Here is a 26210-nt window from a genome sequence, read left to right as displayed (position 1 = left end):
TATCGCGAAATACTCTATGACTTAGAGACAGAGTACACCCAGAAAGATTCGATCCATCCTATTCGACGTTTCTATACCACAGTGACTTCTCTTCCTTTCCCAAAGTGAAAAAACGTTGCATTTTGAATCGATTGAGTTCTGGGACGAGAATGCTGTTGAAGCTGCGTAGCTTAAGCTCTGTTTAAACTTGCGTCAAAGTAGCTCACGAAATGTTTGTGAGCGACTTAAAAAATGAGTAAACGGCTCAGTATTTTCATTTTTGGTCGCTAAATAATCTTCTTGTCTATCCACATCCACCTCTTTCCAGGAATTGAAAATGAACCAAAAACATTTCTTTGGAGACGTAAATTTTGATCGTACCTCGTACATTAGAAAACAAATCTGAGATTGGTAGAAATTAGTTTCTAGTTGAATTAGTAACGATTAATTTAAGAAAGAAATTTAACTAGAAAAATCAGATGTGGTGGTAGTACCTACTTTTTCTTACTTTCAACTCTCATCTTTTTCAAAATCAATACATCAATGAAATAATTTAATGATTGCTTATCGTAATTTTGAAGTGAAGGATTAAAGTCATTTTTGTATGTATATAGAAAGGCAGCGCCCTGATTGAGTACTTTTTAAAGGGACAGGACATACCGATTTACATTTGGTATGAAAGTTACCCGACGCACAGCGGTGAAGGATACGAAGGTAGGGTATCGAGGGTATCGCCGGATTCCCCATATGGAGCCGCCTCCCTTAACCTCACAAATATTAGAGAATCGGACCAAGGATGGTGAGTCCACAACTCATATACCAAAAAAAAAAATCTAAACTACTACGATTTTTTTCGTGTGTTGAAGGTATGAATGCAAAGTGGTATTCCTCAACCGTCCTCCCAATCAGCCGAAAAACGGTACTTGGTTCCATTTGGACGTGCACGCACCCCCCAGGTTCGTAGTGACACCCGAAGATATCATCTACGTTAACCTGGGGGACGCCATTATTCTAAATTGTCAAGCCGAAGGGACGCCCACTCCTGAAATTCTTTGGTTCAAAGACGCCAATCCTGTCGAACCATCTTCGACGATAGGTAATTTACTTTCATTTCCTCTAATGGTTCTCCTTTATGTCTTTTTAATCCCCTTTTGTGGTTCTCCTTTATGACGTCCTATTTCCTCTATTGGTTCTTTTTTTAACACGTCCTATTTCCTTGAATGGCTCTCTATTATGACGTCCTATTTTCCTTAATAATTCCTCTTTATAAAATTCTAATCCTTTAATGGTTCTCTTTTATGGCGTTCTATTCCTTTAATGGTTCTTCTTCGTCCTATTTCCTTTAATTGTTTCTCTTTTATGAAGTCCTATTCCTTTAATGGTTCCTTTTTATGACGTTCTATTCTTTTAATGGTTTTTCTTTCGTCCTATTTCCTTTAATGTTTCTCTTTATGAAGTCCTATTCCTTTAATGGTTCCTCTTTATGACGTCCTATTCCTTGAATGGTTCCTCTTTCGTCCTATATCCTTGAATGGTTCCTCTTTATGACGTTCTATTCTTTTAATGGTTTTTCTTTCGTCCTATTTCCTTTAATTGTTTCTCTTTTATGAAGTCCTATTCCTTTAATGGTTCCTCTTTATGACGTCCTATTCCTTGAATGGTTCCTCTTTCGTCCTATATCCTTGAATGGTTCCTCTTTATGAAGTCCTATTCCTTTAATGGTTCCTCTTTATGACGTTCTATTCTTTTAATGGTTTTTCTTTCGTCCTATATCCTTGAATGGTTCCTCTTTATGAAGTCCTATTCCTTTAATGGTTCCTCTTTATGACGTCCTATTCCTTGAATGGTTCCTCTTTCGTCCTATATCCTTGAATGGTTCCTCTTTATGACGTTCTATTCTTTTAATGGTTCTTCTTCGTCCTATTTCCTTTAATTGTTTCTCTTTTATGAAGTCCTATTCCTTTAATGGTTCCTCTTTATGACGTTCTATTCTTTTAATGGTTTTTCTTTCGTCCTATTTCCTTTAATGGTTCCTCTTTATGAAGTCCTATTCCTTTAATGGTTCCTCTTTATGACGTCCTATTCCTTGAATGGTTCCTCTTTCGTCCTATATCCTTGAATGGTTCCTCTTTATGAAGTCCTATTCCTTTAATGGTTCCTCTTTATGACGTCCTATTCCTTGAATGGTTCCTCTTTCGTCCTATATCCTTGAATGGTTCCTCTTTATGACGTTCTATTCTTTTAATGGTTCTTCTTCGTCCTATTTCCTTTAATTGTTTCTCTTTTATGAAGTCCTATTCCTTTAATGGTTCCTCTTTATGACGTTCTATTCTTTTAATGGTTTTTCTTTCGTCCTATTTCCTTTAATGGTTTTCTTTATGAAGTCCTATTCCTTTAATGGTCTTTATGACGTTCTAATTTATTATCTTCATTTTTCCTTTACCTTCTTGCCCGGTTACTCTGGTCCATTTTCGTTATACGAGGGAAGTCTGATGTGTATTTAGCATCGCCGCCCGATGGCCCTTATATAGAGATTTCGAGTTGGAGTCCTAATTTTGTTCTGACCGATCGTGGAAGCTGATCTTGGAAAATGGAAAAAGAGCAATATGGATTCATTTTTTAAGAAGGAAATCGCTTATGAAAACTAAAGAACGTTCGTTTGCTGTGCGATTATTTTCCTTCGATGGTGACTACCAAAAATTGGGATTTCAATTTAGTTGTACGTTGGTTTTTGATAAGCCACCCTCATATCCAATCTCGATAACAATCGTGATACCGTTTCGAGCAGTGTTTAACGCTCTCAATGAGCAATCCGTGATAGTAGATGAAAACACGGATCCACTAGTACACACCATGGACAGAAACAGTGGATTGTTCTCGACGAACGTGCTCCAAAGAAGATGAAGACTATCCTATCGATCGAAGAGGTGACGATCACCGTTTTTTGGATTCCCAAAGGTGTGATTTATCTGGAAAAGGAAAAAAACGCATACAGGATGGAATTATTTGACCGATTGGATGCTCTTTTACCACGATAACGTACCAACTACCTAATTGGGCTACGAACCGTTGTATTCTCCCCAGATTTAGCCCATTTTGTTTCCAAATTCGAGGAACTCGTAGCCATTGGGGTGCAAATTAACGCTTGTTTCGATAGACATGTTTCCATCTTCAAAGTAAACCGAATTTTAGCGCCAAAAATTTGTTTTTTTAAAGGCATTTTCAACGACGGCACCGAATTACGTATATCCAACATCCGACATGAAGATATAGGAGATTACACTTGCATAGCTCGTAACGGCGAAGGTCAAATTTCGCATACGGCTCGTGTGATAATAGCAGGGGGCGCAGTTATTATGGTACCACCGACGAACCAAACGAAATTAGAAGGCGAAAAAGTCCAATTCAATTGCGAAGCTAAAGCGCAACCGGGCAACGTAACCGTCAAATGGTTCAGGGAAGGCGCCCCGGTTAAGGAATTAGCTTCATTGGAAACGAGAGTCACCATCAAAAGAGACGGTTCTCTAGTTATAAATCCGGTTAGTTCGGAGGATTCCGGTCAATATCTTTGCGAGGTTAGCAACGGTATCGGGGAACCCCAATCAGCATCGGCCTACTTAAACGTCGAATGTAAGTTGAATTTTTGTTTTCACATATGTGTATTAAAAAAAAATATGCGTGTTTTGATTTTGGTTTCAGATCCGGCGAAAGTAACGTTTACTCCCACGATACAGTACCTGCCGTTTCGTCTAGCTGGCGTGGTTCAGTGTTATATTAAGGCGAATCCTCCATTGCAATACGTCACGTGGACTAAGGACAAACGATTATTGGAACCTTACCAGACCAAGGATATCGTCATTATGAATAATGGTTCGTTATTGTTCACCAGAGTCAATGAAAACCATCAGGTAATTATAGTTTCCTCAATATCCTTATTTTTTTGAAAGTGTGGCAACGTTGTTGAATTGTTTTTGTAGTGTGAAATGTATATAATTAAACGTTTTATTGGTAGCCCTAGATGGTAGGTATTTAAATTGGTTTGAAATGAGAAAATCTGTCAAATTTATTTATTTCATCTCCGTGGTAAAGGACGAAAATATTTTTTTAAATTTTTGAAAAACGATCATAATATAAAAAAAAGTGAAGCTCGTAAGCATTTGCTTGTATAATTCAGAAAATATTAAATTCTTTTGGTTTGTTGAAATTTTGTTATAAAATTTGACTTTTCATTGTGAAAACTAACTTTTCACTATAAAATTTCATTTTTTTACTTTACTATTCAACGAGAATAGTTTAAATTTCTTTGTAATTTTTCTCAGTTTTCACTATAAAATTATACTTTTCATGGGAAATTTATTTTACTATAAATTTTCTCAACGAAAACATGTAAAATTTTGCTTGTCACCATGAAATTTTCAGTTACTATTAAATGTGATTTAATTTTCATTGTGAAATCGCAATAATTTTCTTAGAAATCATTTTTTTATCATGAAGTTTGGGAAATTTTTGAAACTTTGTTTTCTTTTGTAAAACTCATTTTTTTCGTGAAACTTTGGTTGTAAATCCATTATTTTTGTCAAATTTGACATTCTTCTGTGTGAAACCTCAGTTTTCACTATAAAATTATACTTTTCATGGAAAATTTATTTCACTGTAAACTTTCTCAACGAAAAATCCATTACTTCTGTCAAATTTGACATTTTTCTGTGTGAAACCTCAGTTTTCACTATAAAATTATACTTTTTATGCGAAATTTATTTTACTATAAATTTTCTCAACGAAAACATGTAAAATTTTGCTTTTCACCATGAAATTTTCAGTTACTATTATATGTAATTAAATTTTCACTGTGAAATCGCAATAATTTTCTTACAAATCATTTTCTTATCATGAACTTTCGGAGATTTTTTTTAAATTTTGTTTTCTTTTGTAAAACTCATTTTTTTCGTGCAACTTTGGTTGTAAATCCATTATTTTTGTCAAATTTGACATTATTCTGTGTGAAACCTCAGTTTTCACTATAAAATTATACTTTTCATGGGAAATTTATTTCACTGTAAACTTTCTCAACGAAAAACTGTATTTAACTTATTATCATAAAATTTTCAGTTTCGATGGTAGTGATTAAATTTTTACTGTGAAATCGCAATTATTTTTCTTAGAAATTATTTTTTTGAAACTTTGTAAAAGTAATTTTTTTATAAAACTTTAGTTGTAAATTCATTATTTTTATAAATATGAAATTTTATATTTTTCTGTGTAAAACCTCAATATTCACTATGAAATTATACTTTTTATGAAAAATTTATTTTCCTGCTATATTTCTTAACGATAAACTGTAAAATTTGTGCTGAAAACCTCATATTTTACTTTATATGGGAAATTGTCTTTTTACTGCAAAATATTTTGAATTTTTGTTTGCTTCTGTAATATCTTAATTATTATTCCATTTATTTTTGCCAAAATTTACATTCTTTTGTTGCAAAAACTCATATTTCACTTTTCACTGCGAAATTTCTCGAGAAAAAACTGTATTTTTTGCAAAATTTGATTTTTCATCATTAAATTTTCTGTTTCTATGATGTTTAATTGAATTTTCACTGTGAAATCGCAATATTTTTCTTAGAAATTATTTTTTTAATTATGAAATTTCACTTTTCACCGAAAATTTTATTGAATATTTTGTTTTCTTCTATAAAAACAAAACTTTTTGTAATAAAAGTTTTTTGTGAAAATCTCACATTTTGGTTTCTGTTCAATTTATTTCAATAAAAACAAAGTTTTCTTGGAGAAAACATGTACAATTCAATTTTTTTCATAAAAATTCCGATTTACTTGATCAATTCTCATTTTTTTGGTAAAATTCAATTAACTTTTTGCCAACTTGCCGTTACTCTAAAATGTGAAACCTGCAAAACTTGAGTTTTCACCTTGAAACGTGTCTTTTTGCCTTGAAACTTGTCTTTTCACCATACAATTTATCCAAAATTTATTTTCAACCCTTACAGCGTTTCCAAAATTGAAAAAAAAAACACATAATTAATTATTTCCTACCATACCCGAAGTAACGTTTATTAAAAATTTACGAGTCTACCCCAGAATTCACATTCCAAGACCCTTTCGGAACAAAAAGGGTTCGCTTCGAAAAGCGTGTGCCTTAATAACCTTCCAAACAACTCATAAATTATATATTTCAAGGGTCGATATACTTGTACCCCTTACAACGCGCAAGGTACCCAAGGTAGTTCCGGACAAATGGAAGTATTGGTTAGAAAACCGCCAACATTCATCATCGAACCGGAAACGATGTACCAGAGGAAAGTAGGGGAGTCCGTCGACATGCCCTGCGATGCCGTCGAAGCCGAAGGTACACAAAAACCTACCATACAATGGCAGAGAAGAGACGGTGAGTCGATTAATATCCGGCAACTATTGAAAATTGTATCGGCTCGTTTTCTTCTCAGGTACTCCGCTACCGAAGAACCGCGTCAAGTTAGTTGGAGGCAATTTGACTTTGGAGTCGATTCGTCGCTTGGATTTCGGATTTTATCAATGCGTCGCTACCAACGAAGTAGCTACGATCATCACGGGGACGCAGTTAGTGGTAGAAGGTAAGAGACAAATCGTCAGTTTACGTGTTAATTTTAAGTCGAAATTTTTATGCGCTTTTCTTTTCAATGGTTTGTTCCCGAATAGAAAAAAAATTACGTATTGTGTTTTTCTATACTGTGAAATGTCTTGTTTATTGTGAAAAATTTGACTTCCCTTCTCAAATTTCACTCGTTCTTTCCAAATTTCCATATTTTCCATAAGATTGTTTATAATTTCAGATTTTTTTCTATCAAATTTCATATTTACTTAAAACTTACCTTTTTGCTTTGCAAACCTAACTAAAACATTTCACTGTAAAATTATATTTTTGTTGCACTGAATTTTTATTGTGAAATTCGATTTAGTTTGAGGAACTTTTTTCAAAAAAAAAAAAATGGAAATCAATGGAAAACCTGAAAAAATCGACTAATCTAAACTTTAATGCTTTTTTTTGATATGAACACCAGATATCACTGTCTCTATGAAAATTTGGCATCTGAATATTTTCACTATCGGATTTCATTTTGTTCCTCGAAGATTTCTCTATTTTTTATGATCTTTCCAAGTTTCACTTTGATTTATTTACTTTCTAAAATTTGACTTTTCATTGTGAAATATATCTTTTCACTATAAAATTTCACAAAATTCATTTTTATTGAATGGAAACTATTTCTTGCAAAATTTGTTTCTACTTTGTGATATTCCATGAATTTCAAACAACTTCGACAATCTTCTGTGAAATTTTTATAAAACCATGGTTATTGTGAAAATTGGACTTTTTACCGTAAAATTTATTATATTTTTTATAAAATTTGTTTTCTCGACATTTTCACTTTAAATCACCAACTTTTTGGCTTTTATTCGACTTATTTCAATGAAATTTGACTTTTTCCATAAAACATTTCGCTGTAAAACTTGTCTTTTCACCGTGAAATTTAATATTTTTTCTACAAATTTTGTTTTCTCGACAATTTCACTTTAAAACATCAACTTTTTGGTTTTCAATCGACTTATTTCAATGAAACTTGACATTTTTCTATAAAATATTCATTCAAAATTCCACTTTTCACTCGAAAAAGTGTCTTCACCTAAGAGAAGTCTGAATGTTCATTATAAAAACTCGACTTTTGTTTTTTTTGCGATTTTTTTCAATTAAACTCAGTATTTTTCTGCGAAATTACACTTTTCTCGGTAGAAACTTTTTAATGTAAAATTTACTTCCAACTTTGTAGAATTTTTTCGTTTGAGTTTTGACTGTGAAAACTGTATTTTCACAGTAAAAAAAATTTAATTCATAATTCACTTATATCTACAATATTTTAAAAAAAATACTTTTTGTTTGTAAAATTTCATTGTCACTATTGTCATAATTGCCATTTCGATAAAACGATGTGTGAATCCACCGAACAAGTCGATCTGTTGACAGGAACTCAACCCCACGCACCATACAACCTTACCGGAATAGCTACGGAATTTTCCGTAACCCTCAGCTGGTTACCTGGCTACAGCGGAGGCCCGGACTACAAACAGGAATATACCATGTGGTACAGAGAAGCCGGAACAACAGAATGGTCGACGATTCCCGTAACACCATCTGGTGCGACTACTGTAACAATAAATAGGTTAGCTCCGGGAACTAATTACGAATTCCACGTGATAGGAAAGAATGCTTTGGGAGATGGAATGATGAGCAAGATTATTACAGTGCGAACTGTGGGTGAGTAAATTTATTATTATTGTAGCTGAATTTCGGGGGGTTTTCATTTTTTTGGTGAAATTTTTCAATAAATTGACTTATACCTTCTTTTATTCCGGCTGCTTAGAGGTGGGTCAACAAAAACCTATAAAAATTACCCCAACGCCCTTCATGACACCAAACGATGATGCGGGTAAGAAGAAAAATCGAAAAATTTTTACTTTTTTTCCAAAACAATAATTATTGTACAATTTCAACGGTATATGAAAACGTGGTTTATCATGTGTTATACTGATGAGACCAAATTAGGCCTAAAACAGAACCAAAATTTTTTAATTGCAAAATTAAAATGTTTTACAGTACGTTTTTCATAAATCTTGTATTGTTAACGATGTTGTCAGTTCCTCCTAACAATTAAATTCAATTCAAGCAAATTTTTCAATACTATAATTAAATAAATTGGCAACGGTGTATCTTGTTATTGGTTATATAATGTATCTAGGACCAAAACCAGGCGTACCCCGAAACCTGACCGTTAACGAGATCAGTAACGGTTTCTTAATCACGTGGATGCCACCAGTTGAAAGAGCTGAACTCATACAACACTATGTGATCAAATATAGGACTGATGGACCATGGAAGACATTGAACAAAGCTCAAATTAGACCCGAAGACACCCATTATTTAGGTAAGTACCCATTTATATATTTTTTTCATATCTTATTACCTTACTTTTCATTACAAAACTATGTTTCATGTGACTTTTCACTGTGAAATTTTTTTTGATGTATATTCGTTTTTCCGTAACAGGTTTTTTGCAAAAGTTGGGGCTACTTTGTGAAGTCCTAAAGTTTTATTGTGAAATTTGATTAATTCTTCACTTTTCACAGTGAAACGCGTCTTTTTACTGTAAACTTTCAGATTCAGTTCGATCAATTTGTTTTTTCTGAGAAGTTTGAATCTTCGTTATAGAAACTAGAACTTTTAGCTGTGAAATTTGAATGTTTTTTGTGAAATTCCATCAATTTTTGACATAATTGACATTCTTCTGGTCATTATTTACTATGAAATCGCTCTTTCCATTACAAAACTTTTCTAAAAAATTTAACATTTTTTCTGATATTCAATTTTTATTACTGAAAACTTTTTTGTTGCAAAAGTTGCTCCTACTTTGTGAATTCCTAAAGTCTTATTGTGCAATTTGATTAAGTCTTGATATAATTGACTTTCTTTTATAAAATATTACTTTTCACTTTAAAAGTATGATCAATTTTTGACATTATGTGAATTATTTACTGTGAAACCTCACTTTTCACAATAAAACTACACTTCATATGAAAATTCACCATATATCTTAGAAATGTGTCTTTACCGTAAAATTTGTTTTCTTCAAAGAAGTTTAATTTTTATCGTGGAAACTCGACTTTTACTGTGAAATTTTAATGTTTTCATGTGAAATTCCATCAATTTTTGACATCCTTAACATTATCTTGAGAAATATTCGTCATGAAACTGCACTTTTCACTATAAGACTCATCATATGAAAACATTTCACTGTGAAACTCGCCTTTTACCTGTGAAATTTTAATGTTTTCATCTGAAATTCCATCAATTTTTGACATCCTTGACATTATCTTGTGAAATATTCGTTGTGAAACTTCACTTTTCACTATAAGACTCTTCATATGAAAACATTTCACTGTGAAACTCGCCTTTTTACTATGAAATTTTAATGTTTTCTGTGAAATTCCATCAATTTTCGATATGCTTGACATTATTTTGTGAAATATTCGTTGTGAATTTCACTTTTCACTATAAGACTATGCTTCATATGAAAACTTTTCACTGTGAAACGCGTCTTTTTACCGTAAAATCAAGTCACGTCGGTTTCGTAATGTGACGTCGAATGTACAAAAGAAAATTCTTTTTATGTTTTTTGCAGTTAAAAACCTAGTAGGCGGTCGCACTTACTATTTCCGCATTCTGGCTTACTCCGGCAAGAGTTACGAAACCAGCGAAGAAGTGAAATTTTCAGTGCCGGCTCGCGTCAAACACAAAGCCCTTACTGCCGGCGTCGTAGGTGGTATCCTCTTCTTCATAGTCGCCATTACGCTGTCCGTTTGCGCGGTCAAAATTTGCAATAAACGCAAACGACGGAAACAAGAAAAAGGTTAGTTCAAATATTTCCAAAAATATTTTTCTCCCTACTAGCGTCTTCATGAGGTAGTTTAATTTTGAATCGTTGCCGAAACGTCGTTTTTATCATACGAAATTTCAATCTCTTCTTCTAAATCTTCGTTTTTTTCTTCTGTAACGGTGTGGATCTACGAGGGTTGTTAATCAACTTCTGGTAAATTAATCGTGACTCGAGAACTGGCAATACTACGTGTTTCGATGGGATCACGTGTTTGAAGCTATTCCAACAATGGCATGAATCAATGGAATCCGTTACCACTCATATAAACTTGATGACCAGCGTCTTAACCATTTTTGGGTTGTGTGCAGAGTTGGATATCAACAAATAAACCGTTATCTATTTGAGGTTTTATAGAACAAAAATGAAAGGAAGTGAGAAGCTGGATAATCACAGAATACGAGACCAGAATACTTCACTATGATCCTGAAACTCGAAAACAAAATGGATGGATGATGTTCAAGTGTTGCTGTCGGTCGAATAATGACAGTACTGTGCTATGTTAACATACTAGAGCTTTCAAAACGAAACGAGGTCATCAATATCGGATCTTACATCACACACCAAATCTAATCGCGCAAGAGTTTACGTCAAAAAAGTATCCCCTTCGATCTAGTTCTGTTGGAAGTATTCTCGAAAGCCCCAGACGATGTGCACCTTTGTAATAGCGGTAGGAAAACGCCTTTCAATGATGTTGTGCCCTCTTTACGGTCCCCATTCCCAAATTGAAGTCATGAAGAAGATTTAATGGTGGTTCTAAATGGATCAACTTCTTTGACAGGTGTGCGGTGGTCGTGAGGAATTGGGTGCTGCACAGTTACCATTTCGCGTTATCTACGACGTAACTTTAGCTTTTGGAAAGATTTCGACCATTATATTTGCCGGATTTATATTCTTTATCTTTCTTAAGGTGGAAAATGTCGTAAAAGGGACGCATTTTGGAGGGATCGAGTAATTTTAGTGTGGTTGTGAAACAAGCGTGTGGCATTTTTTGTTTTTTCTTTGTTGAATGCTAACAGAAAAATTGAAAAATGCTATTTTTTTATAGCTTACAATATGGTAGCCTGTCGTATAACAGATTCGAGAAATGGAGGTAACGCTACAGACAGTCAAGTGCCTTTGAAAAAGTGAGTTGCACTTTTTTATTTACAACACAACACAAAACTCAATTTTAGGTATAAAACTAATATCCTATTATTATTATTATTAATTGTAGTAGTTTGAAATTGTTTACTTTATCAATAATATTAAAATTCACTTTGGTCTATATTTTGGTATATATTAAAAAAATCCTGTGAAAATTTCCATTATTTACCAAAAAAATTTATTATTCCCAACAAAAATTCAGGCACAACCTAAACCGAATATTCTAACCTCAATTTTTGGTTGAAATGAAAAACTAATGCATAAAAAAATTTATTTTATCGTCATTACAATTTATTGACCATACCCTGTACAATAATTACATCATTCAGTATATTTTTAGTTGAAGTTAGTGTTAGAGGCAATGTGACATAACCTGAAACATTCTAACCTCAACTTTTACGTCGAACTAAAAACTGATGCAATCAAACTTAATTACAAATTTTTATAAACCCTACCCCGTTTAAAAGAATTATTTATTCGGTAAATGTTTCGTCGAAAAGTAGTTAAAAACGAGGGGAGGTTATGATGCCATTAATCACAACGTGAAACAAACATACTAACCTCAACTTTTGTGTCTGACAAATAACTTTTATTTTATTGACCATACCCCGTATAAAAATTAACTATTTGGTAAATTTATAGTTGAAAAGTAGTTCAAAATGAAGGGAGGTTACGATGTCATCAAACACAACCGGAAACTAAACATTCTAACCTCAATTTTAGTACTGATGCAAAAAAAAATTACAAATTTATTTTTTTGACCATGCCCGTAATAAAAATTTATTATTCGGTGAATTTTTCGTCGAAAAGTTGCTAAAAACGAGATGAGGTTATGATGTTATCAAACAGAACCTAAAACAAACGTTCTAACCTCAATTTTTGTATCTGACGAATAACTTTTATTTTATTGACCATACCCCGTATAAGAATTAACTATTTGGTAAATTTATAGTTGAAAATTAGTTTAAAATGAAGGGAGGTTGTGAAGTCATCAAACACAACCTGAAACTTAACATTCTAACCTCAATTTTAGTACTGATGCAAAAAAAAAATTACAAATTTATTTTTTTGACATGCCCGTAATAAAAATTTATTAATCGGTGAATTTTTCGTCGAAAAGTTGCTAAAAACGAGATGAGGTTATGATGTTATCAAACAGAACCTAAAACAAACGTTCTAACCTCAATTTTTGTATCTGACGAATAACTTTTATTTTATTGACCATACCTCGTATATCAATTGAATCATTCAATATATTTTCAGTCGATAAGTTGCTCTATACGAGTGGAAGTTACGATGTTGTTATACATGACCTAAAACAAACAAACTAACCTCAAATTTTGGTTTTAATGATAATGCATAAATATATTTTATGGTCATTATAAATTATTGATTATACCCTGTACATTAATTGCATCATTCAGTATATTATTAATTGGAGTGGCTTAATACGAAGAGAGGTTATGATGTTAGAGGCAGTGTGACATAACCTAAAACATTCTAACCTCAACTTTTGTGTCGGAACGAAAAATTTTCGAATTTTCTCGTCTCTGTATGAGGAGTTTCTTCTTTTCTTTTGGATCTGAATTAGAATTTGAATTATCGGAAAAAAAAAACAACTGAAAACCTGTCTTCTTGTAGGACGGTTGAAACGGAATCGTACCGCGACTATGAGAGCGTTTTCATAATTCCTGGGACAAGTTTAGACACGAACCGTAAGCGTCAGGCTCTTTGATCTCGCTAAAAATTGCGATAACAACAAATAATTTCTAAGTAATTGGACCGTTTTTCTTCTTCTTTTTTTTTATAATAAAAATATTATCGCACTAAATTGGCGAGATTTACGGCCGCCCGTAGAGTGAGAAACGCTGACGGCATATTTTTCTTTACCGCCAGTCTCTCACTTAAGTGTGCTTCATTTGTTCCTGGAATGTTTTGACCACGTTTAGCAGGTCGTTTTTGTGTAGGTGCGTTCCAGCCATTTTCTAAAAATTATTGTTCAAAATTATGAAAAAAAAAATATTAAAACCTATTATCGAATATTAGATATCTATATTTATACAAATTTTCATTGTTTCTGTTACTACATATCAAAATTTCTGACAACAAAAGTATTTATTCTATCTACCGGTTTTTATTCATTCGTATCTCATCAGAATAATCCTATAACTTCCCGCAATTACAATAACAAAAGTTTTCTTGCAGTATAAATTCTGATGACCTGTTTCTATTTAATCGGGTCTCATCAGACCAGAATTATATCGTCTCTCAATTACAAGAACGAAAATATACTTGTTGACTAGTTTCTATTTAATCGGGTTTCGTTAGAACAGAACAATATCTTCTCGCAATTACAAGAACAAAAATATAAATTCTGTCGAGCAGTTTCTATTTAATCGGGTCTCATCAAAACAGGATGTCTTTTCACAGTTACAATAACTAGAGTATAAATTATGTCGACCAGTTTACATTTAATCAGGTCTCATCAGAACAAAATTGTCTTCTCGCAGTTACAAGAACGACAGTATAAATTCTATCGAACAGTTTGTATTTAATTGGGTCTCATCAGATCAGAACAAGTTACAATTTCATTTTTATATATATTTATCGCTTGATTTTTTTCAAAGTTATATCCAAGGAGTTTCTGTCATGTTGAAATTTTTTTTCTATAATATGCATTTCTCTTTTCTCTCTGTACGTCAAATTTTCGGAAAATTTCGTAATGTGAAAGGTCACAGTTCGACTCTATTAACGATGTTTCAAGATTCTGTGTCCGATTTAAAATTTTTTTCACGGAAAATTTGAAATTTTCCTTATTTTCTAACTTTTTTTAGAAAATGGCTGACTTATGTTTTAGGACGGTTTTGTTAACGTAATGCATGTCTTTTCATACACATCTCAATTAAAAATTAACCTAATTGTAAAAAAGGAATAATTTTCTATCCATAATTTTTTTTTCAATCAATTGGCTTTCGTAGTTTTTCCATATTTTACAAAATTTTTTAATTTACTTATTTCCGAAATCAAAAAAAATCAAACTTATTACGTTAACACTACTATGCAATGATATGTGAGACATAGATTATTATAGTACTTTTCATAAAAAAGTTATTTCAATTTTTTTTCGCAATTCTCGAAGCAGTTTGACAAAATTACTTCAAAAAATGTCATTAACGTCACTAACTATTCTTATCAACTTTGATACAACAATATTCGAATTCCGTATTATTGACCATACCTTGTATACTAATGTATACAAAATTTATTTTTAATTGATTAAATCGTCACCATATTTTACTGGCTACACCTTGTATACTAATCTATAAATAATTATTTTAAATGAATTTCCTGTTCAGTGGAAAAGTAATGTAATACGAGGGGAAGTAATAAAGTTATTAGACACAGGGTGACATGAATAGAAAGAAATATTCTAACCTCAACATTTGTTGGGAACTTTTAATTAGTATTAGTATATTTTTAGTCGGTTAAAATTTTTATTTTGAGATTAATTTGAATTGAATTTTTTTGATAACTATTTTGTCAAACTTTTCCTCAAAAAAATGAACGCGATTGTTTCAAATTTATATCCATTACAAAAAAAATTATTTTCACCGCACCCTATATATGTTCAAACTACCAATGCCGGCAATAAAATAAGTGCTACGCATGTGTAGTTATTTTGACTATCCGCCTTTATAAAATTTAATTCGAAAGACATTTTTTTCGATTTTTTTTTGTAATGGATCGATGATCACCTATTATAAAAAAAAATGTGTTATTAATGCTCCACCTGGATCTGCGCAGGAGGAAAAAAGGTGAAGAATTACGCAGATATTGAACTGCCCACTCGTCTGTTTGCACTTTGCACACGTATTAGTTTTTTGTTTTTTCTTTTCTACATGCCAGCACTAAAAAGCTTCGACATTACCTTTAAAAGAAGTCCCAACTCATAATTTATTATTACCCATAATTGCTCACCATAAAAAGAAGTCCAACGGGATTAAATCGGATGATTTAGAAGGTCATTGTTTCCTCTAATACATTGAGGCGATGTTGATAATTTTATTATCAGGAGTTGAATCAATAACAACGTGTTATTTGAAGTAAATTTCTTCTAGTTAAAAAAAAACAACTTCTTTTAAAGGTGAAATTTGATTGTTGTGGTTTTAAACAGCACACTGAACAGAACATAACCTCAAATTATTGAAAACACGTGAACTTTTCTGGCAATTAGGGACACGTACCACGATATTTCATAAAGTAAAAAAAAATCAATGAAAAATACGAGGCGCGATTAAAAAAAATGCTAAAACTTGTTGAACGAAACACTATTGATTCCTGTTGGTTGATTTCCACGGCTGGAATCATTCCTAGAAGTTTTCTATCAAAATTCTACATCTTGCGTTAAAAATTGTGTCAAAATCTAGCACGTTTTTTATATTCAGAAGTCACTCAGGGCTAAATCTTGTCTATAAGGTGGTTATCATAATGGAACTGGACTGTATTGCTTTATTATATTTCCCTTATCGTTTTTAAAACGTTTTAACCCCTCAATCGCCTTTATTTTTGATTCCAAAGATCCCAATTGATACATTTCCACTCTATAGACAAATTCTAACATTCTATGAGCTTTTATGTAACTAGAGCCAAAATTTTATTCAAATTCGTTTTTCAAGATCGATTTTATCAAAGTTTACTTCTGGTTTTAACACATTAGGCTATAGTGGCGTGCCAAGTGGGGGGGATAGGACCCCCGAGCCAAAAAATATAATAATTTTCCACGAAACAAATCAAACAATTTATATTTTGTAAGAAATTACTAGAATTTGATCTGTCTTATATAAAAAAATGGTTCCCCGCTACATTATAGACCCCCCGGAGGTTTAGTGGATTTTGCCCTGACCCCTTCCTCCCAGAGCAAAATTCTGGGCACGCCACTGTTAGGGTATATGATATGTTTAAACACAAGTAACTGTTAGATCGTATTTATTGATTACATTACACCTCGGATACTAATTAAATTGTGTAAGGAAAAACTTCCAAATTTCATGTTTCCGATATATAAGGTATCTAAAATAAATCATAAATCAAATGTTATTTATAATAATTTATTTCACGTGTCGAAACTATCGAAAACTTACATTATAATTAACGAAGTTGGGACCTGTTTTTCATTGTGTTGTTAACGATGTTTTGTACCCTAATTAGACCGGTTTTGTGAACTCCACAAAAAAATGAAAGCGGTTAAAAAAAATCGTTGAAAAAATTTAAATATTCCGGTTTTTGTTATTCAGTAGTAAAATTATATCGAAATTAACATTTTTGTAGAACAAAAAAATTTCCTGACTGATAAATCAAAATAATTTAGGCCCTCAATATACTGATACTTTGGAGGAAAAAGTAGCACAGAGGTTCTCAAACTGTTTGTCCTCTTGGATCAAAAAATGTGAAGAACTAATGATGAAAATTCACCTAAACCCCTGGTTCAATCTCTCCCATGGATCTGTAGGGTTTCAATTTGACCAATTTAAGAATCACTGATCCATAACGAGTTGCTTAAATCCATGTCGAGGTCTCTTTTGGATCCCTGGGAGGTCACCTTAACCACTGATCTAACGATGGAAATTTGTGGATGCCTCTATCGAGCCTTTCGTGGACCTCCAGAGGTTCACTCGTACCATTTTGGGAATCGCTGATCTAAAATGACCAACATCAAAATGATAATCCACGATTCAATGTTTCTTTAGTTTGCGAATTAAACGAACAGCAGTTAGAGATAAGGCAAACTTCTCAAACTTTGAGGTGGAAATACGGCAACTAAAAGCAAAGACTTTAATAGACTTAATCACAGGTCATGAGGTATAGAAAAGGAAGCGACGATATTCATCCTTTCTCAAGCTGTTGTGATCACTTGGAGAGAAATTGTAGAATATGTAGAATACTAGAGAGCCTTCATGGGATAGGACGACTAGTTGGAATTGCAAAGGGAACAGATTTTATAAGTTTGACGTAATAAAAATGTTTTTGAAAAGCGGGGAAATGAAAACAGTTTTTTCCAATTATCGCGTATCATAATGATTTAATTATAAAAAGTTGCCAAACAATCTACGGATTTTCTTAAAGGTAACCGGTTTTGATGTTTTTGTATCTCATCAGGACGGCGTAACAAAAACAAATTTGTTTTGAATGAAAATCTGATGCCGCGATTTAAATTGCACTTCTACAGCTTTTTTGATAAAAAAATTACCTCATTTTCAATTTTCGATCCAAAAAACTGCTTTCTAAAATTTAAATGGTTATTTACTTGTTATACATGAATAGATATTGGTTTAAAAAAACACATTTTGAAATATTTTATCAATTTATTCAATATTTATTTTTATTGTAAGTACATCAAATGTGATTCAAAACATTTTTGTAGGAAATTATAATGTAAACATTTATTATTTGACATTTTTTTGATATTCTTGAAGATATTTTTTTAATATCAACCATGGAGTCACTTTTTTAATGATTCTAATTCAAATTCGAAAATTAAAAAAACATCGCAGTTTCAACGGAAATTTAAAATTCGTAAAATTATTTTTCAAATTTATTCCCGTCAATTAACGAAGCCAAGTTTTAAATTCTACGGTAATCATACTTCTAGAATCCTTAGAATGACATAAGCCAAAACTATATTTAAAAAAAATCTGCTAATAAAACGAGGGGACGTTGTGAAATAAATTGTGAACTCTGGAAAATCATCTTACGAGGTAAATGGAAATGTTTTATTTCACCGATGTGTACGTCTTAATAAATAAAAAAGGGAAATCATTTTTTGTGTTAAATAAATGAATTTCGATATATGCTTCCATTCTAACAAAATAAATTAATAGAGCATGCGTATTTTGGTGTTTGTGTTAGATTAAATATAGTCTATAACTATTTTTATTGCAGGAACGATAATTTACAAATTAGTAATGCATGAAATGAAGAATATACAAGGTGCGTCAAAAAAATAATAACAAACATTAAACGGCACACGCTAATTTTACTTAAACTAAAATTTCCACTAAATCACTAGTGATTTTATAGTTCATACTCACCTTGTAGCAACGACTACGTCTTCAAACATTTTTTGTTGTTGAAGTTTCATTGTATTGTGCATGGTGTTCACGCGAATGATTTTTTGTTCTGTGTTAGATTTAAGGAAAAATTCAAAATTTCTAATTTTTTCATGATTACTGTACATACGAGGGTTGTATGAAAAATTCCGACCTTTATTTTTCGTCATGGACCCCTTTTAAGTCTATTTAAACCTTTTTAACCTATCCATATGATCAAAATAAACATTCTGGCATGTGATAACGTCCATCGCCGATAAAAATATCTCTTGTGCAAGTGGAAATTCGAGGTTAGGAAACAGGTCGACTCACAGTTTTTAAATAACCCTCGTATATCGAATTGTGGAGCTTATTTTCAAATTTCAAATTCATTTATTCGATCCAATCTACTGTCAAAATATTTATTTTTGTTAAAAAAGTACAGTAACAATAGAAAAAATTGGCAATTTTCCTTCCATAGAAATGAATAAAATGTGAAAAATTTTTTCCTTCAGACTTAGAAAAGGCCGAATACCAGGTTTGAGAACTCTGGCATTCATCGCGAACTGGATATGGCCGAGAGATCGATGCCGTTCCGGTAGCCTATCAAGTCTCACCTGGCATCCAGACTACCTCCATCCAGGTTCTCCTTCCAAATCTTTGGCGCGTATATCCAGAGCGGCCGACGGTCGTTTCGTTTTGGTCGATTCGGTGTTGAGTTTGCGCGCCGATAGTGCCTCTAACATTTCGAGCAGCGACGACGGGGGATTTTTACCGAAACGAGGCGCTAATAATCGAGCTTCGTGGCGAAGACCGCTCGTAGGTTATCCCAGCGAACTCAGTCTACGATCTGACGCTTCGGGACAATCTGCTTCTGGATTACCCGCTTTCATCATCGGACAAAGGTATCAACAACAATCGAATTTGAAACCTTTACAAACAATATACAGTCCCCATACACCCCAAGTGATGTCAAGCAGCCCGGCGACTTCCAGCGGATTATTATTAACTCCTTGGTCTCCCATGTACTTTAGTGATTTGAGCTCAGTTAGATATACCAGCTCGGGAGAGCGGTCGTTTCCCACGCCGCCAGGTTTCATGCAACTAAAATCCGTTCACGAAAGATATTCCCAAGAACTACCACCGCTAAAAGCCATCCACGAAGAACATCAAGGTTTTATTCCCGTTCATCCTGTACGAGATAGTCCTAGGGTAATACCTCAACATAGACTAGCCAGAAGCTCTAGATTGTTACCGCCCAGACACGCGCGGATAGCGAGAAGCGCTCCCGAGCTGGATCACCTCGATAGATCACCAGAAAGTAGATCTAGCTCGAGCGGATTCGGAAGTAAGAATACTTCGCAACAAAATCAGAGTTCGCACAGCGGTAGTACGTTGATAGGTTGGGGTCTACCGCCTTACAGACCACCGCCACCTGTGCCATCCATGTTACCACCACCGCCTCCCTCCCTTGTTGGCCATTGGCTGGATATCGCCAGTTCTTCTCCTTCGGCCTCGGATCACATTCACAAGGCTGTAGATGTCGGTAGCGTCGACGGCCATTACGAATTCGATCCCAGTACACCCACGCCTACTCCTTCCACACCGACAGGCTCTAGAGATATAGATTTAGATACTTCCGGTCCTGGACCTCCTCAACGGAAAAGCTACGGAATCATAAGAAGCAGATACGACAACATCGACGCCAGAGTTCAGGCCATGAAGCAAGAATTCAACGAGTTCAGGAAAAGGCAAGCCAGCAGAAGACGAAGCCAGGAATTGGAAAGTGCCTGTTGATGCACAATTTATTTTTCTTTGGTGAGTGCGTGAATTCGTCGTTTTTATTTTGTGTCAAATATTTGAAGCTCTAGGTATATTTGAATATCAAAATTCTTGGAATCGCATTAAATAAATTTTCAATTCAATTATTTTTTTTATGCAACTGTTTTAGTAAAAATTTAATAATAATAATAAATACAGAAAAAAATTGAGGAAGCGGAGACTCAATTTTGAAAGAAGTCAAAAAAACGGTCGATAAACTGAAGTCCTCATCTGAGGGGGTATGTCCACCTACGAGGCGGACATACCCCCCCTCAAAAAAAGTCTGCAAGTTGGGAATCTCACCCCAAAAGTCGTCGAGGCAGAAATTCCACCTCAAAGTCGACCAGGCAGGAATTTGATCTCCAAGTTTACGAGGCGGGAATTCCACCTCAAACAAAGTCGACGAGGCAAGAATTTGATCTCCAAGTTTACGAGGCGGGAATTCCACCTCAAACAAAGTCGACGAGGCAAGAATTTGATCTCCAACTAAGTTTACGAGGCGGGAATTCCACATCAAAGAAAGTCGACGAGGCGGGAATTCCATTTCAAACAAAGTCGACGAGGAGGGAATTTGATCACAAACTAAGTTAACGAGGCGGGAATTCTACCTCTAACAAAGTGGACGAGGCGAGAATTCCATTTCAAAAAAAACCGAGGAGGCGGAATTCCATCTCAAAATAAGTCGATAAGGGAAGAAAAAAAAATATCAAGCAAATAAGGACAATATATTTAAAAAACAGAGATAGCGAGAAAATTTTGAGAAAATGACGAAGTGATTACACCAACTGAGCGAACAATTTAAGACTGACTCTGAGGCCCTCATCTTGAAAAATACATTGTAGACATAATTATGCCATCTTAAAATCGAGTTGGTGAGGTCTTCGAAAAAAAAAAACACTCGCTTCCACAACTCTATTGAGTTGGAGATGGAAAAGAATCCCAATTCAGAAAAAAATTAGTAGAGCTAAAATCCCAATCTCAAGAACTAAAATAAAGTCAATACAGAACTTCACCTTACAAATAAGTCTAAGAAATGAAACCGAGGAACTTCTGAAATAAATACCGAGGTATCTAGGACCTCATCTCAAAAAAATGGGTCTACATCAAAAAAGCGGACGAAGTGGACTCGAAAGAGAAATTTGAAAGACTCAGGTCCATATTTTGATCAATAAGTCTTTGAATGATTTTGAGTCTAAAATATTTTTTAATGAATAATTTTTTCTGTACATTTTTAAAATTGAAATTTCCAATAAAATTGTATCTGGGTGAGGTTTCCATGTTGTATTTGAGTGAGATTTTACTCGGTTTGTATAGAGTACAAATTACAATGTTTTTCTAAATCATTTGTCATTATTATTGATCACATTTTTGATTAATTCAATTTCGGAGGATGTATTATAAAAAAAAATAATCATCGAGATATTTCTAGAGCTTCCAAATCGGATTTTCTATACAAAAAACTCATATTTGTCGATTTCAGTGTGATATCGTAACAACTACAAGCAAAAAACGAAATATGTTCTAAATATTGTAATAAATGTATAACAGAACCAAACGAGACGTTTATAAGATCAAATTATTAATTAAATAAGATTATAAGTTATAAAATTACTAAAAAAAAAACAAAAACACATTTGTCATAGGTAATTTCTAATGTAGGGATAAGTACGAGGCTCAAACTCGGATTGTCACTGGAAGGCTATAAGGAAAATCTGTCGTTCATGCGATTTATTTTGTTGTGGAATAAAAAAGATCCTAAATTAGGTCATTGATTTTATTTTGAAAAATAAATCCAGTTTTTACATAAAAACAGAAGACTAAAAAAAACTATTTCAAAATTTAATCTTCCAGTACAAATCCAAAAACTACACAACTTTATAATACACGTATCAACGTGTTCGAAGGAATGATCGATATAGAAAGAGAAATTAAATCTATTGAATTACATTCAAAAAAATTTTAACAATTCAAAAACCCCATACAAAAATATTTTTCCAAAATATAGTTTAATAAATTTAATGGGAAATTCGATATAAAAAAATTTAAGTTATTTACACAAAAAAAAATGATGGAACCCAAACAATTTAAATCGAATTTAACGAAAAATATTTCGTTAATAAAAATTTTTTTGATTGTACTACAACAATTTATTTCTCATCGAATCATTCTTTTTCAATAAATTCTAACGCTTTAGCGCGGTCTTCGAGATCGTGATCACCAACAGTGGCGTAACCAAAAAAAATTTTCCCCCCAGTTTATATTTTTACCCACCCTTTCGTTACGCCATTGTTAAACAAGAGAGGCTGTTGCGTTTTGTAATATTAGATGTTTAGGATCACATTATATATATAGTGATGTACCTTGCGTCTACTAGAGGCGCCCCTAGGATCCCAAGTTGGGCCACGGCGTCAAAACGAAACGGAAACTACTAACCTATATCATTTTTTTTTTTAAATATATATAAACAAAGGACCTTGGAAACAAATTATAAAAACAAAAACATTTTTTAAATCATCGTTTGAAATTAACATTACACCATTTACTTAATAAACTATATTAGGATTTAGTAGTATCCCGAATTTTGTCAATGACAGTTCATTTCCAGTTCGCTTCACAGAACACATAAGAGGAAACGTCAACTCATAAAACGTTGTTTTATGGAAATTCAATAGAATCGATTAATCGAGAAAAAATCGATCGGTATGAGTACTTCTGCTACTGTCATTTCATATCAAAATGTTTGGTTAGAAAATATTATTATCCGTTTCGTTTTGATTGCTTTTTCACTTTTGTTAACAGTTTTAGTATTTCTATGAAAATATAACCAAACAAACTAAAAGTGGAGGTTTTAACACATCATTCAACAAGTCGTGTGACTAACTGTAACATTTTTTTTGCCAAAAATCGATTTTATTCTTCCTTTAATACAGTATTCCAACGTTTCTCCAACTTTTCGATGCCGTCCTTGTATAAGGATTTGTCTTTTGCCTTAAAATAGGCTTCAGTTTCAGCTTCTTCATTTGATCTGAATTTCTTACCGGAAAACATTTTTTTGACATCGGCGAATATCCAGTAGTCACTGGAGGCTTTGTGGACTTTTTTGATGTTTTCTGGACGACCAGAACCCTCACCATCATTAGTGTATGTACGACCACACAAGAAATTGTTTTGAATCAGTGATTTTGAAATTAATTGCTCACTTTTTTCTGACTAATCGAAATGTCGCGAAATTTTACACAGACTATTTTGAAAGTTGGTACTTCATAAACGTCATACGGATTTAACAATGGCACTGCCATCTGTGTGTCAGTTACACGACTTATTGAGTGATGTAATGTAAGTGCAATAATATTATTAAATCTTTTTGGATTTCAAACGAGAATCAACTAAATTTTCAATACCAAAAAAAATTTCGAGCGTATACAATTTGTTTGCAATAAAAAGGGGGACCTTTTTATTGATAATAAAAAAAATTTATACCCTAATCAAAACGTTATGAAATTAATGTAACATAAACAAAGTGAATCTTAACCTAAAAATTGCTTAAATTATATTTTTTTTATATGTACTTGCCGAAAAAAATACAATTTTCGAAGAAAAATCGGGGAATTTATGGTTTTCTAAATTTTTTGGTTATAAAAGTGAGAAAATCTCGGTTTTTCAAACTCTACTGTCATATTTATCTTGAATGCAAGAAAAAATAAATTAAATTAAAACCCACTTCCAAATAACTGAAAACATCTAGTTTATGTTAATTAATTTATTTAAATACAAAAAAAAATAATTTGTAATCATAAAAATAAAAGGTATAAAAAACAAATTCAAAATTTTGTAACATTGTTTCAATATTATTAGTTGATTCTCATTGGTTTAAGAGTATGGTAGAGTGAACGTTTTTTTATTTTTGAAAATGATTATCAATTTACGGGTAATTCAAGTGGGGGTTTCAAATATTTAACAAACAAAATTTTCACGACATTTTTATATCCTCAATTATCATTATTTTCGTATAAAACTGTGATAATCTAGAAGTAGATGCCACATATTTATTAGCCTGGGATTGAGTATGTCCCCATTTTCTAGTTTGTTTGGTACACCTTGTATCTATACTTTTTATTTTTGTTAATGGACGTATTTGTGAACAATATTTATAATTAAAGATTAATTTTGATAATAATTGTAAATATGAAAAGAAATTGTTCACGCTTTTGTTCATATTTCAAACTGTTTTTTTTTTGAGATTTAGACTAAATCAAATTCATATTTATTCGATGAATAATATATTTTACTTTATTTTTTATATTTTTACGAATTTATCGTTGTATAAGTGATATCTGATTTAGTACAATTCATAATTTAATTTATTTGTTTGTTTTTGACTGATTTATATACTATTAGGTGTGTGGCTAGGAGATTCTTACAATTTTTGAGCTATTCCTATAACAACGTTGATTTTGTTGATTAATTACGCAGTTATAGTACACTATAACAGTAATCTCGTTTTTTAGTTCCAGAAAATCATCAGATTTCAATGAATTTTTTTTTTAAATCTTTGTGTTTACGAAAAAATTATAGGGACAACAAAAAATGCAAAACTTACATTAATTTCACGGTTTTAAATCTGTCCAATGAAGTTATTATAGTTTTTTCTCAATTTACACAAAACAAAATATACAAAAAATGTTGATTTTTCATGTTTTTACAGCTCTAAATAATAATACTACCTATAAAAAGTAGCCTTCTCTTACATTGTTTACATTTCACCAAAACTAGTTTTCAATTCATTCACAAATAATTGAATCACTTTTATTCACAACCAATAATACAAATAACAGTTAATTCTTTAAACAACTAAACACTTTCTATTCGTACTGCGATTTTTCTTTCTTGGTTAGGTCTCTCTTCTTTTTTTGAAATGACAACTGTTTTCTACTTCACCATAGAAAAATAAAAAACAAAGAAGTATGATATACTTTGTTCGCTGGTTCAATTCCGATTCAGTTTAGGAACCAATCGCAAACGCTCTTTCAAAGTTACCGTTCTGCTCTAAATTTGAAGGAATAGTTCTGTGTTCGAAAGTAGCATATTTTATTCATTATAATTATCTGGAATGCTGGTAATACCGGAAGTACTAATCCCTACAGGAAGGAATTGATTTTCGTTCACCTAAATCATTTTTTTTTATATATGTTTTTGGAAAGCTCAAAAATTGCGCTAGCCCCCTTTTAAAAAAAAAACCGAGTACTTTAGGGGATACCGAAGGCGTAAAAGCAACACCACTTGTAGTTATAAATTTTCAAAAGTGCTTTTGCGCCTTCACAAAATGTTAAATTTCCAAAATACAAAAAAAAATCTTGCCAATGATATTTATTACTGATAAATAAGGACGGAGACATTTTTAATAACATTTTGCATGTTCACTAGGCACTTGATCTTTTCTAAAAGTTAAACGGGATATGAAAAAAAAACTACCTGTATATTAATATCATTTCACGAAGCACACTGACGATTTAGTTGTAGAAATTTTTAGTTGTAAGTGTTAAGTAGTAAACCGACAGTTGTTACTATGTAACTACGCTGTATAAAGCATCACATCTAAATAAAAATACAATAAAACGTTGCCAGATCTATTTATTTTCTTTAATTCTCACACTTTTATTTCCTTGAAGAATAGTGGAAAAGTGACACGTTCCCTACC

The 26210-nt window shown here is 32.5% G+C and overlaps 1 protein-coding gene and 1 long non-coding RNA gene across 12 annotated transcripts in view; one reads left to right on the top strand and one right to left on the bottom strand.

Annotated features, from left to right (window-relative positions):
• LOC130448002 (protein turtle) overlaps positions 1-26161 on the top strand; it is a 64485-nt gene extending 38324 nt beyond the window's left edge. For 3 of the 10 annotated variants that reach the window (XM_056785131.1, XM_056785129.1, XM_056785139.1), the window contains 12 exons: positions 594-778; positions 846-1075; positions 3196-3609; positions 3679-3887; positions 6178-6385; positions 6444-6590; positions 7997-8287; positions 8394-8459; positions 8769-8954; positions 10209-10436; positions 11509-11587; positions 19207-26161. In XM_056785131.1, the coding sequence (XP_056641109.1) occupies positions 594-778; positions 846-1075; positions 3196-3609; positions 3679-3887; positions 6178-6385; positions 6444-6590; positions 7997-8287; positions 8394-8459; positions 8769-8954; positions 10209-10436; positions 11509-11587; positions 19207-20488 (3525 nt within the window). In that variant the 3' untranslated portion in view covers positions 20489-26161. The remainder of the gene's footprint in view (positions 1-593; positions 779-845; positions 1076-3195; positions 3610-3678; positions 3888-6177; positions 6386-6443; positions 6591-7996; positions 8288-8393; positions 8460-8768; positions 8955-10208; positions 10437-11508; positions 11588-19206) is intronic. The other 7 variants (XM_056785132.1, XM_056785130.1, XM_056785137.1 and 4 more) reach the window with 4 other exon arrangements.
• LOC130448007 (uncharacterized) overlaps positions 11864-26210 on the bottom strand; it is a 49668-nt gene continuing 35321 nt past the window's right edge. For both annotated transcript variants that reach the window (XR_008910294.1, XR_008910295.1), the window contains exons 2-3: positions 12834-12919; positions 11864-12768 (exon numbers count right to left, since the gene is read on the bottom strand). This is a non-coding gene — a long non-coding RNA (uncharacterized LOC130448007). The remainder of the gene's footprint in view (positions 12769-12833; positions 12920-26210) is intronic.

This window comes from Diorhabda sublineata, chromosome 8, assembly GCF_026230105.1.
Source record: "Diorhabda sublineata isolate icDioSubl1.1 chromosome 8, icDioSubl1.1, whole genome shotgun sequence".
NCBI classification, from domain to species: Eukaryota; Metazoa; Arthropoda; class Insecta; order Coleoptera; family Chrysomelidae; genus Diorhabda; species Diorhabda sublineata.
The sequence above is the reverse complement of the archived record's forward strand: the minus strand, read 5'-3'. Positions and strand labels throughout refer to the sequence as shown.